The sequence below is a fragment of the Podarcis gaigeae genome, assembly GCF_964106915.1.
Source record: "Podarcis gaigeae genome assembly, chromosome: 15".
NCBI lineage: Eukaryota > Metazoa > Chordata > Lepidosauria > Squamata > Lacertidae > Podarcis > Podarcis gaigeae.
The window spans coordinates 11567973-11585300 of NC_139692.1; the positions used below are offsets into that span (position 1 = coordinate 11567973).

Genomic DNA, 17328 nt, shown 5'->3' on the forward strand with positions numbered 1-17328 from the left:
CAACTACTTTGAGATCTTGTATAGAATGTCCTGGGAGATTGAAGTGTTCTCCTACTGGTTTCTCTGTCTTGTGATTCCTGATGTCAGATTTATGTCCGTTTATTCTTTGGCGTAAGGTCTGGCCTGTTTGTCCAATATAGAGAGCTGAAGGACACTGTTGGCATTTGATGGCATACACAATGTTAGACGATGAGCAATTAAATAGTCCCGAGATGGTATGTGTGATGTTGCTGGGGTCAGTAATGGTGTTGTCGTTAAGAGTCGTCAACATTGTCCCTATCTGTAACTAGGGACAATGAGTTCAGAAACATACTATATGGAGAGCCATAGGTTCCCCATCCATGGTTTAGTGCATAATGAATATTGCACCAGGACCAGGGAGACCTGGGTTCAAATGCTCATTTGCTCACAAAGGTGAACTTGAGCCTGTCACTCTCTCTCTCTCTCAGACTCATCGCAGGGCTGTTGTGAGAATAAAATGGAAGCAGGAAGATGGAGACCATGCATTTTGCCTTGAGGTCCTTAGGTGAAGGACAGGATATAAATAAATGATATAAGTAAAATATAAAAAGTACTAATTAAATAAATGATATAATAGACCTATCCTTTTCTAAAGAACTATCTGTGGTCTAAACCACTGAGCCTCTTGGGCTTGCCGATTGGAATGTTGGTGGTTTGTTTCCCTGTGACGAAGTGAGCTCCCCTTGCTCTGTCCCTGCTCCTGCCAACCTAGCAGTTCGAGAGCATACTAGTGCAAGTAGATAAATAGGTACCAAAGCAGCAGGAAGGTAAATGGAGTTTCCATGCTCTCTGGCACTCGTCATGGTCCTCCGTGTGCAAGAAGCGGTTTAGTCATGCTGGCCACATGACTGAGAAGCTGTCTGTGGACGAACGCCGGCTCCCTTGCCCTGAAAGCGAGAGGAGTGCCGCAGCCCCATAGTCGCCTGACTGGACTTAACCATCCAGGGGTACTTTACCTTTACCTTTAATTATAATATTAATGGTACCATTATACATTACGCCTCTCCTGATATGCCCCACGGAGGACCTTAAGGTCCACAAATGACATCACTTTGGAGGTCCCAAGTCACAAGGTGGTTAGATTGGTCTCAACTCGGGCCAGGGCCTTTTCAGTACTGGCCCTGACTTGGTGGAACACTCTGTCACAAGAGACTAGGGCCCTGCGGGACTTGACATCTTTCCGCAGGGCCTGCAAGACAGAGATGTTCCGCCTGGCCTTTGATTTGGACTCAGTCTGACCCTTATGTTTCTCTCCCCTTATGGTTTTGATCTATGGGCTACTATTAAAATGAGGCTACATTTTAAATTGTATTTTAACCCGTATTTTAAATTGGTTTTTTTCTTCTGTCCCCCCCCCCTATTATGTTTCTATTGTAATTTTGGCCAGGGAGGGCGGGGTATAAATAATAATAATAATAATAATAATAATAATAATAATTGGAGGGCATTGCACTGTAAACTGCAAACATGTTGGGTGGAAATCAACGTAGCACAAAGTGGGGTACGGACATGGGGGACAAGGTCTGCTTGCTCAATGGGACTTCCCCCTTCCTCCCACACATTCCCTAAACCTGTTCTAGGGGTTCCATACATGTTCCACACATGTTCCACACATGTTCAACACATTCCCCAACCCTCCAGAGCAGACAGTCCCACTGAGAGAGCAGTGTGTGCAACAATGCCATTGAATCCTGCCTAGTGGATTGTACCTGGTGCTAGTTCTACTCAAAGTAGACACACTGAAATTAATAGACCAAACTAACTGGGGACCAATAATTTCAGTGGGCCTACTCTGAGTAGCTTATATGGAGGCATCTCATTGCTAATGAATCCCACTGGCTGAGCCATCCTAGGTTGTAATATAAGGAGGGACACTCTCAGCATTAATAATTGTAACTATACTCAACTGCTCCCCCGCCACCTTGACTTACTAACATATTTTATTTGTAATATTTAGTTCGGCTTTCTATTTACTTTCAGCTTTGTAACTGAAACCCAGTATAAACCATGTTTACCCCCAAAGACATGTGTATCACCCTTAGCTTAACTTAAGCAGAATTTTAAAGAGCCAAATTTAAAAGTTAGGGCTGAAGCTCTTTATTCTCAAAGTGATATTACTTGTTGGGTTGCATATGTATGTCACCTGCTTCCTTCGTTATCCAGTGATTAACACATATACTATCTGAACACAGCCATTAGATTCTATGTTGTGAATTGCTTTGTTTACATAACACAGACCTTGCAAAAAGGGGTAACATCTAAGGTTTAGAAATATCAACCATTCTATAGCTCAAAATCAAGCTTTCTGGATTAGAATCCAGAAAGGGTGCCTGCATATTTCTAGTCCTCAATGAGATGTGGGAGCAGAGTCTTATAGGAAACACACAAATGAGTGAAATGAAGGGAAGTGGGCAATTCCAGCTTCAGCCCATCATTGGAGAAGAAACAGAAGGAATACTGATCCACAAGGCTGAATAACACATGAGAATGAAGAGGCCTGAACCAGTCAAAGAAGCCCAAGCCAGTAGGATACATCTACAAAAAGGCTATTATGCCCCAAAACTCCTTATGAGATTGTGGGTTGGCATATGCATGTATGATGGTCGTTGGTTGTCTAGCAAATTGGAATATATTTTCTCTCTTGGGCACTAGGTGGCAGCTATAGCCCTAAGTATGAGAGCATGCATTGCTTCCAAAAAATGCTCAGTTTCCCTCTATCCAATAATTTTGGCAAATAGGAGGGGAAATGCAAAGCATGGCTGAGCTTTCCCTCTAGAGGAACTCTACCATTTATTGTAGAATATGAACATATTCCGTGTGTTCTAGACATAGAGAAAATTGGTGCCAATGTGCAAATTGCTTGACTCCTCTTCCTTCCCAACTTTTGCAGTAGCTGAATGTAGGCTGCTTGAGACTATGTTATCTTTGGCTGATCCAGAAGCAACAGGCAGACATGACACACAGAATCCTGCCTGGGGGCTTCCTATAGGCATTTGGTTGGCCCCCGTGAGAACAAGGGGGCTTTTGGTCTGATCCAGCAGCCAAGATCTTCTTAAAGTTATTGTGTTCAACAGGCCAAGATGCATTGGAGGGAGATGTTTTGCTTTGTGCCAAAAATGCCACATGGATCAAGTGAATGATGCCTTAAACATTTTAAAATACAGTGGTACCTTGAGTTACATAAGCTTCAGGTTACAGACTCTGTTAACCCAGAAATAGTGCTTCAGGTTAAGAACTTTGCTTCAGGATAAGAACAGAAATCGGGCTCCAGTGGCGTGGCAGCAGCAGGAGGCCCCATTAGCTAAAGTGGTGCTTCAGGTTAAGAACAGTTTCAGGTTAAGAACGGACCTCTAGAACGAATTAAGTACTTAACCTGAGGTACCACTGTAAGGGGTAGGGATGGGGAGAAATTTGATCCAGTTCACATTTGAACCTGAATTTATCAAATCTGTGCTTTCCGAATCAACAAGGAAACCCAAACACAACCTTCCTTCAAAATCTGAATTTTGCAATGCAGTTGTCCTATCAACCAATGAATGTATTAGGGGGAAAGTTTGCCTAAAAATGAACACATCAGTGGAACTAACATACAAAAAGCATTACGTTAGGAGACACTGCTTTCAAAAATGTGCACATCAGTCGAAAACTACAAATGTCGAAAACTACAAAAATCAAAATGTAAGGATTTCAAAATCCGGATCCCCAGATCTCAGTCTGTGGATGTATGAGAACTCACATTAGCCGTTCTTTCTTACATGCTCTCTCCCATCTCTCCCTTTAAGCTAAGCCTACACCAAGCCAAATGCTGCCAGTCATGTCTTATGGTCTGTCACATGCATGACAGCCGAAGGCCAAAGAAGGTAGTCAGATCAATAGATTGATTGAATCCCTGATAGGCTACGAGACACAACTCATGGGTGGCATTTGATGTGGAGGATTATAAGTCGGTCAGGTTTGCTTTAGTCTGTGACAATGAAATGTAATGTCTGTAACCTGAAACAGTTCTTAACCTGCCGTGAGATTTCTGTTCTCATCCTGAAGCAAAGTTCTTAACCCGAGGTACTAGTTCATGGTTAACGGAGTCTGTAACCTGAAGCGTCTGTAACCTGAGGTACCACTGTAAAGGTAAAGGGACCCCTGACAATTAGGTCCAGTCATGACCGACTCTGGGGTTTTGCTTTACAGGCCGAGGGAGCCGGCATACAACTTCCGGGTCATGTGGCCAGCATGACTAAGCTGCTTCTGGCGAACCAGAGCAGCGCATGGAAACGCTGTTTACCTTCCCATCAGAGCGGTACCTATTTATCTACTTGCACTTTGATGTGCTTTTGAACTGCTGGGTTGGCAGGAGAAGGGACCGAGCAATGGGAGCTCACCCCATCACGGGGATTTGAACCGCCGACCTTCTGATTGGCAAGCCCTAGGGTCTGTGGTTTAACCCACAGCGCCACCCGCGTCCCTTGGTACCACTGTATCTGTATCTATATCTGGTGTTTTTTCCCCCTGGGGAAACTCAAAAGTACGCAGTACCAGACCCTTTCCCCTAGAATAAAAGCACTGGTTAAAAGTAGGCCACTTACTGTAACAACTTAATGGGGAGTAGTGGCACCTTTTTTTTCCTAGAAGAAAGGCACTGACTATATCTGCACACGCCCATAGCTCAGTCTTGTTAGCAACATATATAATAGAAATGAAGAGTGCAGAAATTGAGAGTGCTACTGTATTTACTTTTTAAAAAAGGTTTTTAAAATGGGTAGATAGCAAAAGGCTGCCTCCTGTTGCCTGTTTCTTTCCCAAGGGTTTCTCCAAGTATTTTCTCATGGATGATTGGCTGGGAACACCCATGTGACCAGTCCAGGGAGAGATGCGCCCGGCACCTTCACAATAATGTTTTCATCGAATACTGAAGATGCACTTCTTTACCCTTTGACCCTTGAGTTGCATATGTTTAGAAGCCACCCTAATTTTGCGATTATAAATTGTTTTTTAACGTTGTATTTTAAATCATTGTGGGACATGCCCTGGGACCTTAGGGTGACGGGCAGGTAATATTTGTTTGTTTTTACCCTCACTCTGAGGGCAATTGTCTATGTTTACGCTCAGTAACGCTGCCCCATAGTCAAACCTGATTGACAGTGTAGTGCTGTGACATTCTATTCACTTGGTAATCCCTGATTGGTTAGGATAAGTTGCCCAAGAAAACACAGCTTTAACCAGAGACGGATGAGCACAACCGCACTGAAGTCAGGAGAGAGAGGAGGAACAAACAGCAGCAAGCAGCTACACCTAAACGGGTTTCAAAAAGGTGTTTCCAGGAAATGTTTTAGTCCCGCTGAAAACAAGATTTTTTGCAAACTGAAACAGGTAAACATTTGGAACATCCTAGGCCTGGGTACAAAGGTGTTTGATTCTGTGCAGCCAGATGCACCTAATGAGTCCCTTAGAGCCTGAGAAGTCTGTCATTCTTTGGTACAGTGTAGAGAAAGAAGGCCTTTTCTGCCCTGCTTGCCATTAGTATGTGCATGCTTAAGCTGCGGCGGAAAAAGCCACTGCTTGCACCTACTGTACAGCTACTAAAGCAGATCCTTAAAAATGGGCCGCTTGGCTTTTTCCTCTAATCCACAAGATAAAGAATAGCGCACAGCTTCCTGTCTGCAGTCTCTTTCTCTAGCTATTGTGAAGATGTTTGTGTTTATCCTAGATAAGCAAGCCACTTCATGGGAACCCAGGCAGTGAGCACCCTTTGGACTGACTTCTCCTTAATGGGAAAATGATCCCAAGGGGTTAATCGCCTAGACACACTTGTTAACTCCTCTCACCATAAGATGCTGGAAGAGCCAGGACCGCATGATATTCGTGGCATGCTTCGGCAGGACTCCTCGTTTGTTCTTTGACTTTTTATCTTCGCTGTCAAGGAGAGAGGTCAGGTCCAGGTTAACCTACAGGGCAGGGAAAGAGAAAGGGAAGCTTAAGCAACAATGCAGGTGAAAAAGGGGGAAAAAAAGAAAAGGGAAAGAGGAGCCTGGGTTGCCATGGTGACACAGATCGCAACGTCGGTCCGATTTCACGGTGGCTCTGCGAGGCTTGCGCTATTCAGAGAGGAGGAGAGCAAAACTAACTTAGGAGGAACACTTAGAAGCTGGGGAAGAAAGGGAGATCAGTAGGCTTTTCCGCTGCGCCAAAAGTTAGAGTTAAAAATAAATAATTCAACTTATGAATGAAGATGCAAGACTGGAAGAGCCTTGCAGGGTCAGACCAAAAGTCCATCTGGCCCAGCACCCTGTTCTCACAGCAGCCAACCAGATGCCTATGGAAAGCCTGCAAGGAGTACCGTATTTTTGGCTCCATAAGATGCACCTGACCATAAGACGCACCTAGTTTTTGGAGCAGGAAAACAAGAAAAAAAATCTGACTCAAATGTTGTACTAAACTATTTAAAACAGCAAAGTGGGTGGCTCCTGTCCGCTTTGCTGCTTTAAAGCGAGCCACAGAATATAATGAAGAGAATGGAAAAAGGATAGACATTCCATTACAATGTAGCTGTTTTCATTATCACTAGGAAGTCAGTATTGGCAGCGGTCACATAAACTAAAATTTGAGCATTTTACTGTTATTAATCAAGAATGGTAATAGTCAGCCTTCCTGCTGCTTGCAAACCTTGCTGGGACTTCAGAGGAAAGCGGGGGCTGCCGGCAGAGCAGCGTGGCTCCTCCCCCCACCCCCAAAGAGCAGCCCAGGAGCGCAGGGCAACGGCGATTTGGCTCCAGGGACCACACATTCGCTCCATAAGATGCACAGACATTTCCCCTTACTTTTTAGGATGAAAAAAATGTGTCTTATGGAGTGAAAAATACGGTATATGAGTGCAAGAGTGCTCTCTCTGCCTGGAGATTATTGATTTGTTTGCCCCCCCCCTTATTTTTATTATGTACTTTGTGTTTTTTATATTGTATTTTTGTGTTGTGAACCACCCTGAGATCTATGGATTGTGTTTAATAAATGATGATGATGATGATTCTAGCAACTGACATTCTGGGGCATACTGCTTCCAAGAGTGGAGTTGGAACATACTACTCATCAAATTATGACCGCACACATAAATGGCGTGGTTTCATCATACATTTTCATCTGCACAGTGGTTTGGACAGGGAGTGACTTATGATCTTTCTACTCGGAAAGCACCCTTGCACCAAATTAATGCTGGAAAGGTTGTGGAAAAGTTAATACATGGAAGGAATAATTTGAGCAAAGCTCAGGAAATCTCACCTCCAAATGCCACTTTGGGGTCGAGGCGCAGACTTGGGAGATGGGGAGAATCATAAAGGAGAAAGTAACTCTAAGTTTAGATGGAGCAATAGTTTAAGGCAGCTTCCTATCTTTGTGATTCAAGGACCCGCCACCCGCTTAAGAAAGACACATGGACACGTTATGAGGTTAATGGGCTAAAACATGATTACAGCATGTGAGAGGTATTGGCTTAGGCATTGGATAAAACAACAGAGCGTGACTCCACCCCCTCAGGGAGGGGTGAGTCTATCAAGGGTTAACCACCAGTGGGAGGAGCCTGTTGATGCAAATACAACTGAAAGCTCCCCCTGATGTCACCGGGGGTCGTGCCATGGCCCTAGCCACCAGCAAGGGCATCGGACAGGATCCACGACCGCCGGATTCCTTTACGGAAATACCCATAAAGAAGAGGGGTAGGTGATGGTCACACCCTGCCCTCCAATCCACAAACATATTCCAGTGCCTAACTGCCAATACCAAAAGTTGTGACGATTTGCTACGAGGTAGGCGAAAAACCAAGTGGCTGGCGCCAGTTTGCCAGTTGGATAAAAATTCCTACCAGGCCCCTTGGCCAACCAAGGCAACCAACCACAGGTCCATAGCAATGTCAAGAACCAAGAAATGAACTAAAGGGAGAGAGGGTGGGTGATCCGACGAAAACTAGCAGCAGAATGAAGGCGAAGCACTGCTGCGTCCACATTTTGGGGGGCTAAACCCCGCCCCTGAGCCTCAACCTGATTGGTTTTCCCCTGCCAACGCGGGAAATGGCTCCCGCTCACAACCCCTCCCCTCTGTAAGGAGGAGACTTTCTAAGAAATGATGTTTGCATCCTACCTCTGCTGCTAAGGTAAAGGTAAAGGTACCCCTGCCCGTACGGGCCAGTCTTGACAGACTCTGGGGTTGTGCGCCCATCTCACTCAAGAGGCCAGGGGCCAGCGCTGTCCGGAGACACTTCTGGGTCACGTGGCCAGCGTGACATCGCTGCTCTGGCGAGCCAGAGCCACACACGGAAACGCCGTTTACCTTCCCGCTAGAAAGCGGTCCCTATTTATCTACTTGCACCTGGAGGTGCTTTTGAACTGCTAGGTCGGCAAGTCCTAGGCGCTGAGGCTTTAACCCACAGCGCCACCTGCGTCCCCACCTCTGCTGCTACCTACCTGCAACCCTACCTGAAAATGCAATCTGGGAGAATGCTGAAATCTTCTGCATCTGCTCTTGCTATATAATAGCACAGAATGGCCCTAATTCTTCAGGCCAGAGGTTGCTTCTATCTTTTAATAAGCAAATGTCCACTGTTTTAGTCTTGGGGAGGGGGAAGCTGGGGGACATCCCTTGACCCTGACCAGCAACTCAAGTGCAGGCAACAGTGCATGTGTATTCCAGTTCACACGATGCAAGTTTGGGTACAGCCATGGAGAGAGGCGAAGAGGGGAACAAACTCAAGCTGCTTGCTTGTTGTGTGAACCAGCCTTTCATCTAGGGCTGGATCAAGAGTTTCAGAGGCCCCAAGTACTGAAAAACATACGGCGCCCGTATTCAAAATTTGAAAAAAATTACTAAACCGGAAAATAAAATTTGATTTTTCAAAGTGACACAAAACTGAAATGAAATAGCGTTCCCCCTTCGAGTTTCTGAATGCAAAATCCTTTCAAACAGAAATTTCTCATATTTTTTTGGGTGCCCCTGCTTTGCTGACATCTGAAGTGCCTCCTGGTTAATATGGCACTGCTCTGGCCTTTTTGATTTACCTGTAAGTCACTTCCCAGTAAATAGCCTTAAAATACCCTTCAATCTATTAATCAGTGTTAAAATGTAAATTTCTCAATAGGATTCTTCTTAGCAGAAGAAGGTTATTATTATTATTATTTTAAGGCTGGAAGAAAAGAAGAGGAAATGTAAAGATCTTGGGAAGTAGGGGAAGAGAAGTTTTTAATGAGGTTGCAGGAAACTGGAATCTCAACGTCAAGTTAAAAAACACACACACAGACACAGACACTTTTTTTTTAAGGTTCTTCATAAAAACATTTCTCCTGCATGAATTAAACATCAGGATGGCAGCCCTGTGTCAGGTATAAATGATTCCCCCAGGTACCGCTTGGGATGTATTGCAAGGTCTGGGCTGAATAAATTACCCAGGCAATACAGAAATAACATTAGGAGTGCTTGTCCAGGGCTCCACCAGTGCCACAATATTCCCAGCATACTTGTATTCAACGGATCTGATCAATTTCACTCTAAGATCTGAGCTAGCAACAGCTTTTACACATTAAATAGAATTGAGATTCAGGTTTTGTTTTCCACTCCTCATCCCCGAGCTGAGAGAAAGACGAGGAATTGGGCGATATGACAGGCCTGCCAATGCCTTTTCCAATAGGTTTTTATATTATTATTAAGCTTTAAGTAAAAAGGGAAAAAAGGAAAGAAAGAAGAGCTCTAATGTAGAGAGAGGACCAGAGAGATTTTAAAGGAGCTCAGAGACTGATCGGGTGCAGTTGTGGTCCCGCCAGTGCTGACTCAGTAGGAAATGTCAGTACATCAATGCCTACGCTTTTTCATTATTATTATTATTTTATAAAAAAAAAGATCTGAGCTTATATAGCAAGCAGTGTATGATTTGCTTCTCATTAATACAGAATAAGTGGGACACATTTCAAGAAGTAGGTAAGGATTTTCTGCCCGCAAAACTCTGATGCAGAAACTAACTGGGAATGCTATTTCCTACTACAATAAAATCTCCATTATTTGTACCTCTGTTCTCTGAATTTTCCAATTAGCAGAGTGATTTAAGTGCCTCCCAGGATGGAGATAGATGGTACAGTGGTACCTCACAAGACAAATGCCTCGTAAGACGAAAAACTCGCAAGACGAAAGAGTTTTTCATTTTTTGAGTTGCTTCGCAAGACAAATTTCCCTATGGGCTTGCTTCGCAAGACGAAAACGTCTTGCAAGTTTGTTTCCTTTTTCTTAAAACCGTTAATACCCAGGGAATCCGTGCTTCGCAAGACGAAAAATTCGCAAGATGAAAAAACTCGCAGAACGAATTAATTTCGTCTTGCGAGGTACCACTGTAGTCTTTTATTTGGGAGGGGACTCACTGAAAATTGTATTTAGGGGCATGGCTGGACTCTTAAAGCATTTAGGGAACAGGTGCACAAAAAATTGCATAACATTTGCATATACAAATTAGGAATGAACAATTTCCTCCCAGTCTCTCATTTTTTTCAAACTTAGGGTTGGTTTGCCACATTTTTGCACATTTTAAAAAGCCTAGTAAAAATTGATCAGCATTTTATCGCATGATTCTCTAACAGATACACGTTTCCAGGCCTTTGACCATTTTGGTTGCCCTCCTCTGGACACATTCCAGTTTGTCAGTGTCCTTCTTGAACTGTGGTGCCCAGAACTGGACACAGTACTCCAGGTGAGGTCTGACCAGAGCAGAATACAGTGGCACTATTACTTCCCTTGATCTAGATGCTATACTCCTATTGATGCAGCCCAGAATTGCATTGGCTTTTTTAGCTGCCGCGTCACACTGTTGGCTCATGTCAGGTTTGTGGTCAACTCCCATGGTGGCATTAGAGAAACGGCTTGGCCAGTGGTTTGTACACTTCTCCCATTATCACCTTGGGGTGGAACTACAGGTCATGTTAAAGCACAGCGTTCTTGCTTCCCTTCCATAATGGGTACTTACAATCTATGCTTTGAAGGCATATGAGGCTACCACCTTGCTAAAGCTATGCAGACCTGGGCCTAGCCAAGGTAGGTTAAAAAAGTAAAGGGCCCCTGGAGGATTAAAGATAAGGTAAAGGGACGCCTGACCATTAGGTCCAGTCGTGATCGACTCTGGGGTTGCGGTGCTCACCTCACTTTATTGGCCGAGGGAGCTGACGTACAGCATGGCCAGCATGACGAAGCTGCTTCTGGCAAATCAGAGCAGTGCACGGAAATGCTGTTTACCTTCCCGCCGGAGCGGTACCTATTTATTTACTTGCACTTTGACGTGCTTTCGAACTGCTAGGTTGGCAGGAGCAGGGACCAAGGAACGGGAGCTCACCCTGTCGCGGGGATTCGAACCGCCGACCTTCTGATCGGCAAGTCCTAGGCTCTGTGGTTTAACCCATAGCACCACATGCGTCCCTTCCCTGGAGGGTTAAGTCCAGTCAAAGGCGACAATGGGGTTGTGGCGCTAATCTCGCTTCCAGGCCGAGGGAGCAAGCTTTTGTCCACTGACAGATTTCCGGGTCGTGTGGCCAGCATGACTAAACCGCTTCTGGTGCAACGGAACACCGTGATGGAAACCAGAGCGCACGGAAACACCGTTTACCTTCCCGCCGTGGTGGCACCTATTTATCTACTTGCACTGGCCTGCTTTCAAACCCCTAGGCTGGCAGGAGCTGGGACAGAGCAATGGAAGCTCACTCCGTCGCTGGGATTCGAACCGCCGACCTTCCGATTGGCATACCCAAGAGGCTCAGTGGTTTAGACCACAGTGCCACCTGCATATATTCATTGGATATACATATATTCTACATATATTCATTGGAAGAAGATTGTCTGCCAGGAGAAACAGCCCTGTTTTGAATGTGGCAGCTTAATACTACCCCTAGTGCATCTTACGCCACATTCTCCTCTCTGAGAGGATAGATCCAGATCTGCGAAGTCTTAGACTGACTTCCATTTTGAATGCTTCCAAACAAACCAGAGCCTAAGTGATCTCCTCACCCTCTTTGGTTCCCCAGTTCTCTTAGGCGGTTGGTCTTACCTGCGCGTTCTGGATCTGAATGGCTCCCTGTGGGATTGCTTGGGTTACCACCTGGCCCTGAGACGTTACCATAGTTACAGGCTGGTAAAGGGCTCCACCTGGCAAAGAGACAGGATTTCACAGCAGAATTTTAGGAAGACAGCTGAAATCTATCGGCAGAACAGAAAAAAGAAGAAGTTTCAACCAGCCTCATGCATTTGAATCGAAAGTTCAGTGGGAGAAACCTGTATCGGAAGGGATCCCCACAGCCATCTTCACCTGAAAGATCCCATAGGCTGTCCAGTGGTCTTAGAAATCAGGACCAGCCAAAACATAACGGATCTAAATCCATTATTTGGATTTAGTATATTTTCAGAGAGAGACATGAGAAAAAAATAAACAGAATCATGCCCACCCCTCTAAAGCCACAAGACTTTTCTTGCAGGATCCCCCATAAGAAGGCATTTGGAGGGTAAAGACAAATGTCACAGGCAACATTTTTTTTTTGTTTGGTCTTTTTAGCAAACCAGTAAGAATTTGCACCTCAGTGGACACAGAAGGATTTAGGATTTAGCCTTGATGGAGAAATTGACTGAACAAATACAGGCATTTGATGGACAAACACAATCAGACTCATATATTGATTGACAGATGCTTTACACTTATTTCTTATATGAACAATACTTTGGTATAGCATTTCTCAAATCAGCCTGTTGTTTGTTTGTTGTTGTTTTGTTCATTCTATGACAATCTGTTTTAATAGATGGCAGTGCTCAGTTTAGCTTATTGCATTTTCTGGTCTTCTTTGGAACTAAGAAACTTTATTTTGTTTGATTTACTTCTGTTCTTTCTTAGAAAAAAATTATCTTTAAAAGACAGTTTAAGGATGAAGACAGACATAAAGGCTTTAAGGCAGGAATGGGAAACCAGAGACCCTCCATATGGTATTGATCTCCAGCTTGGATCATGATCAATGGTTAGGGATGATGTGTACTGTAGTCAAACAACATCTGGAGGGCCACAGGTTTCCTGGCCCAGGTGAAGATGAAGGGAGATGTATCATTCTAAGGCTGCAGTCCACACACACACACACTAACTGAGCTCTGATGAACTCAGTGGAACTAACTTCTCAGCAGACATGCATAGGATTGCACTGCTAGTGATGGTGAAAGTAATATGAACACATATGCACTGCAGTCTAAGCCAGTGTGGTATAGTGGTAAGCTTGTTGGACTAGGGCCTGGGAGACCAGGGTTCAAATCCCCACTTAGCCATGAAACTCATTGGGTGACCTTAGCTCAGTCGTCATCTCTTAGCCTAACCTACCTCACATAATATACAAATACAAATTAATCAATAATAATAATAAAAATTGGGGAGGTGAATGTGTCTCCACCCCCATCGTTCTGCCCAGATACTGAGGTCCAGTGCTGAGGGCCTTCTGGCAGATCCCTCCCTGTGAGAAGCCTGGCAGATCCCTCCCTGTGAGAAGTTACAGGGAACGAGGCAGAGGGCCTTCTTGGTAGTGGCACCCGCCCTGTGGAACGCCCTCCCACCAGATGTCAAAGAGAACAACAACTACCAGACTTTTAGAAGACATCTGAAGGCAGCCCTGTTTAGGGAAGCTTTTAATGTTGAATAGATTATTGTATTTTAATATTCTGTTGGAAGCTGCCCAGAGTGGCTGGGGAAACCCAGCTAGATGGGCGGGGTATAAATAATAATTATTATTACGATTATTAAATAATTTCCAGGACATTTAAACTGATTCATCTGAATTTGGCTTCATTTTGATAGGAACGGAGAAGAAAGTGGCAACACCTTTAGACGGGGAAGGGAGACTCTGCAAACCACCAGAGTCCAAGCTCTGGTGCAAAGGAAGCTGTCATGTCAAGGGAGACCATCAGTGCGTCTCGCTCAATATTGTCTATCTTGACTGGCAGAAGCTTTCCAGGATTTCAGGCAGGGGTCTCAATCAGCCCTACCTGGAGATGCCAGGGATTGAACCGTAGAGCTTCTGCATGCAGAGGAGATGCTCTGCCACCAAACTAGGTGTGATGGGATGAGATGGGACTGGGAAGAATAATCTGCTGCAGATACAGGAATGCTGTGACATTTCAGCAGGAAGAGAGAGTGTGTGTAAATCTGATTTGGTCTCAATTACAAAGCAAAAGACCTGATCCCGATCCCGATCCACCATTTTCATGCCGGGAAGGAACATAGCAAGAATCGAAAGTGAGGCCCCTGTGTCACTTTCCTGACAAGAGAATGCTGCTTGAATGACAATTGCTCATGAGTTCCTAGCCCTATTCAAATGGCAATTCAGGTAAAGTCAATGTGTGGACAAGGGAGGGGGAAGCACAAACAGAGCCTGCACAGGGTCTATCCATGTGCAAACTGGATTCTCTCTGCAATCTGTACTCTCTCTTATTGCAGGGAAATAGGAAATGGAGGGGCCAGTGGGAATGATCCCATCCCACACGTTGACTTGATTTGAATCAGAGCCATTTCCAGGCCCTAGAATGCTGCCTGATACCTATCAGACCACAGGGGCAGGGTAATACTTCTTAACTGGTTTCCAAATTCTGGGGTCACTGTGGGTTACCAGGAGGGAGAGGGGCAAGGCAGCAGGGAGGCTGGTGTGGCATGGGTGCAGTGGCAGAGCCAAACCACCATTCCTGCCACTGCACCTCCACTGCACCAACCTTCTAAACCCTCCCTCCCTTGGTAATCGGCAAGGACTCTGGGACTGGGAAGCCATTTTAAACTTCCCACAGTCCCACAAAGTACCTTAGTGTTGCTTTAGGGTGCTGTGGAAAAAATTTAAATAGTGGGGTGGGAGGAGAGGGGGGAGAGCAGGCACAGCTCTACAAGGATGCCAGCCACCGACAGTGGGCAGGGTCTGGTTTGCCACCGCAAGACATTCTACCTGTTTGCTCACTTCTTTCATCATAACACTTGGGTGCATATGGAATTCAGGGGTTTCATAGAGGCATGGTTCTAACAGACGTGCCGGCATCCTCAAGAAATGGTGGGAGGAGACCAGACGAGACCATTATCTGGGAATCTTTACTAGGACTGTTGGTCCATCTAACTCACTACTGTCTACACTGACTGGCAGTAGGTCTCCAGTGTTTTGGGCAGGGAGTACCTCTCTGCCCTCTATGGAAAAGCCAGGCATTGAACCTGGGACGTTCTGCATGCAAAGCAGATGCTCTACCACTGAGCTGTGGCCCTCCACTGACAGACAGAAAGTAGTAGTACAGAAGCATAAAAACCAATACATCTAACAACAGAAGAGGAACACCACGATGCAAGGGTAGGACATTGAGGAGTGACAAATAACAGCTTGGGGCCTGGAAAGATCCAAGGGACGGTTCACAGAAAAAGGAGAACTGGAGACGAGATCCGTCATACACTCTCATCATAACTGTTGTTGTTGTTTGGTGGTTTTTGTGTGTGAGATAACCGCATTCAGGAATCTCGCCACCTGCAGAGTTACAGAAGGATCTGTATCCTGCAAAAGCAGTGTGGCATGTGACTCAACAGGCCTGCCAACCAAGCGCAGTAAGGCAGGACCCAGGAATTTAGTCCTGGCTATGCTATGTAAGGGACAGTTGAACATTATATGTGGAAGAGATCCAACTGTTTTCCCGTCACACTCGCATAGCGGAGACACCAAACCCTTGGAAAATCTGTGGCTCAGCAGGTTCGATGGAAAAACATTGAACCTTGCACGAATAAATGCAAGTCGGTGTGGTACAGTTGAAAGTGATGACATGTATGATGGAAGGCCAAGTGGTGGGGTTATTCCGTAATACCTGGGAGAGCAGACACCTCCTCCCCTGGAGAGGTTGTGTTGATTTTCAATGTCTGCTAATCTTTGCTCGATAAGGCTTTTGGCTGAGTGTAGGTTCATCTTTAAGGAGTCCGCTGGGGAAATTCCGATGCTCAGAAGTTTGGCATGGATTTTTCCTACCCACAGATTAACAAAGTCATCCCGCCAAAGGCACTGAAAGAGGTAATGGTCGGGAAGCCTATGCCAGCTGGACAGCCAATAGTCAAAGACCCGCTTCCAGATGACAGTCTCCAATGATGCAATCCTTAACTCCAGATGTATGGCTGAAAGTAGTAGTAGTAGTAGTAGTAGTAGTAGTAGTAGTAGTAGCAATAATAATTTATTTATACAGCATCTGGCTGGGTTTCTCCAGTCACTCTGGGCAGCTCCCAATAGAATATTAAAAACACGATAAAACATCAAACATTAAAAACTTCCCTAAACAGGGCTGCCTTCAGATGCCTTCTAAAAGTCAGATAGTTGTTTATTTCCTTGACATCTGATGGGAGGGTGTTCCACAGGGCAGGCACCATTACTGAGGAGGCCCTCTGTCTGGTTCCCTGTAGCTTGGCTTCTTGCAATGATGGAACCACCAGAAGGCCCTTGAAGCTGGACCTCAGTGTCCGGGCTGAACGATGGGGGTGGAGACGCTCCTTCAGGTAAACGGGCTGAGGCTGTTTAGGGCTTCAAAACCCCTTGAAATATTACAAAAAAGCCTAACAATGTACATGTTGAGTGATTTGTGTGTTAGAAGTTCTGTATTTATGTGAGATATCAGAGTGGGTCTGTGGGTGAATGACAGTGGCTTTTAAGAGGGGAATGGAGAGTGCAATGAGAGGTGGTTTTTTTTTTTTTACGCAGCCAGTTTCCCCAGGTTTTCCTCACGATTATGCACAATTCAGAGCTAACTATCTGAGGGAGTTTAAAAATACCAAGCATGCAAAAGACGCGACTAACATGGTCAGACGTACGCTCCACGCCTCCCACCTGACACAACTTGTGAGTTGACTGTTGTCATGGAGATGTTCCCCTGCTGCAGTGCTGATGCGGGCACCACGATTCCTTGGGGGTTGCCGGATACTGCAGTCATTGAGTTAGGAGAATTCTGCAGCATATCCTAGAGACAGACAGAGAGATGGAAAGAGAGGAACTTAAAACACACGGTGCCCATCACAGGCTTCTGCTGCACTTCCAACTCTGAAGACATCACAGAACTCTGCGGATGAGAATAAAGAAGACGTCTGTCCCACAAACAGCTGCATTATAGATGCCATGTATAATCTGGGTGCAGCCTGGTTGGCGTTGACCGTGACAGGGTCTTCTTGGTGGTGACTCCCCATTTGTAGAATGCTCTCCCTGATAGGTGTATCTATCTACCCTCTTTTTAAAATTCAGGGGGATTTTTTTAAAAAACATTCCTGTTCACCCAGGCATTTGA

The 17328-nt window shown here is 45.2% G+C and overlaps 1 protein-coding gene across 6 annotated transcripts in view; it reads right to left on the minus strand.

Moving 5' to 3' along the window:
- PKNOX2 (PBX/knotted 1 homeobox 2) overlaps positions 1–17328 on the minus strand; it is a 438447-nt gene that overhangs the window by 22811 nt on the left and 398308 nt on the right. For all 6 annotated transcript variants that reach the window (XM_083713657.1, XM_083713654.1, XM_083713659.1 and 3 more), the window contains 3 exons: positions 16878–17007; positions 12074–12171; positions 5841–5960 (listed from right to left, as the gene is read on the minus strand). In XM_083713657.1, the coding sequence (XP_083569783.1) occupies positions 5841–5960; positions 12074–12171; positions 16878–17007 (348 nt within the window). The remainder of the gene's footprint in view (positions 1–5840; positions 5961–12073; positions 12172–16877; positions 17008–17328) is intronic.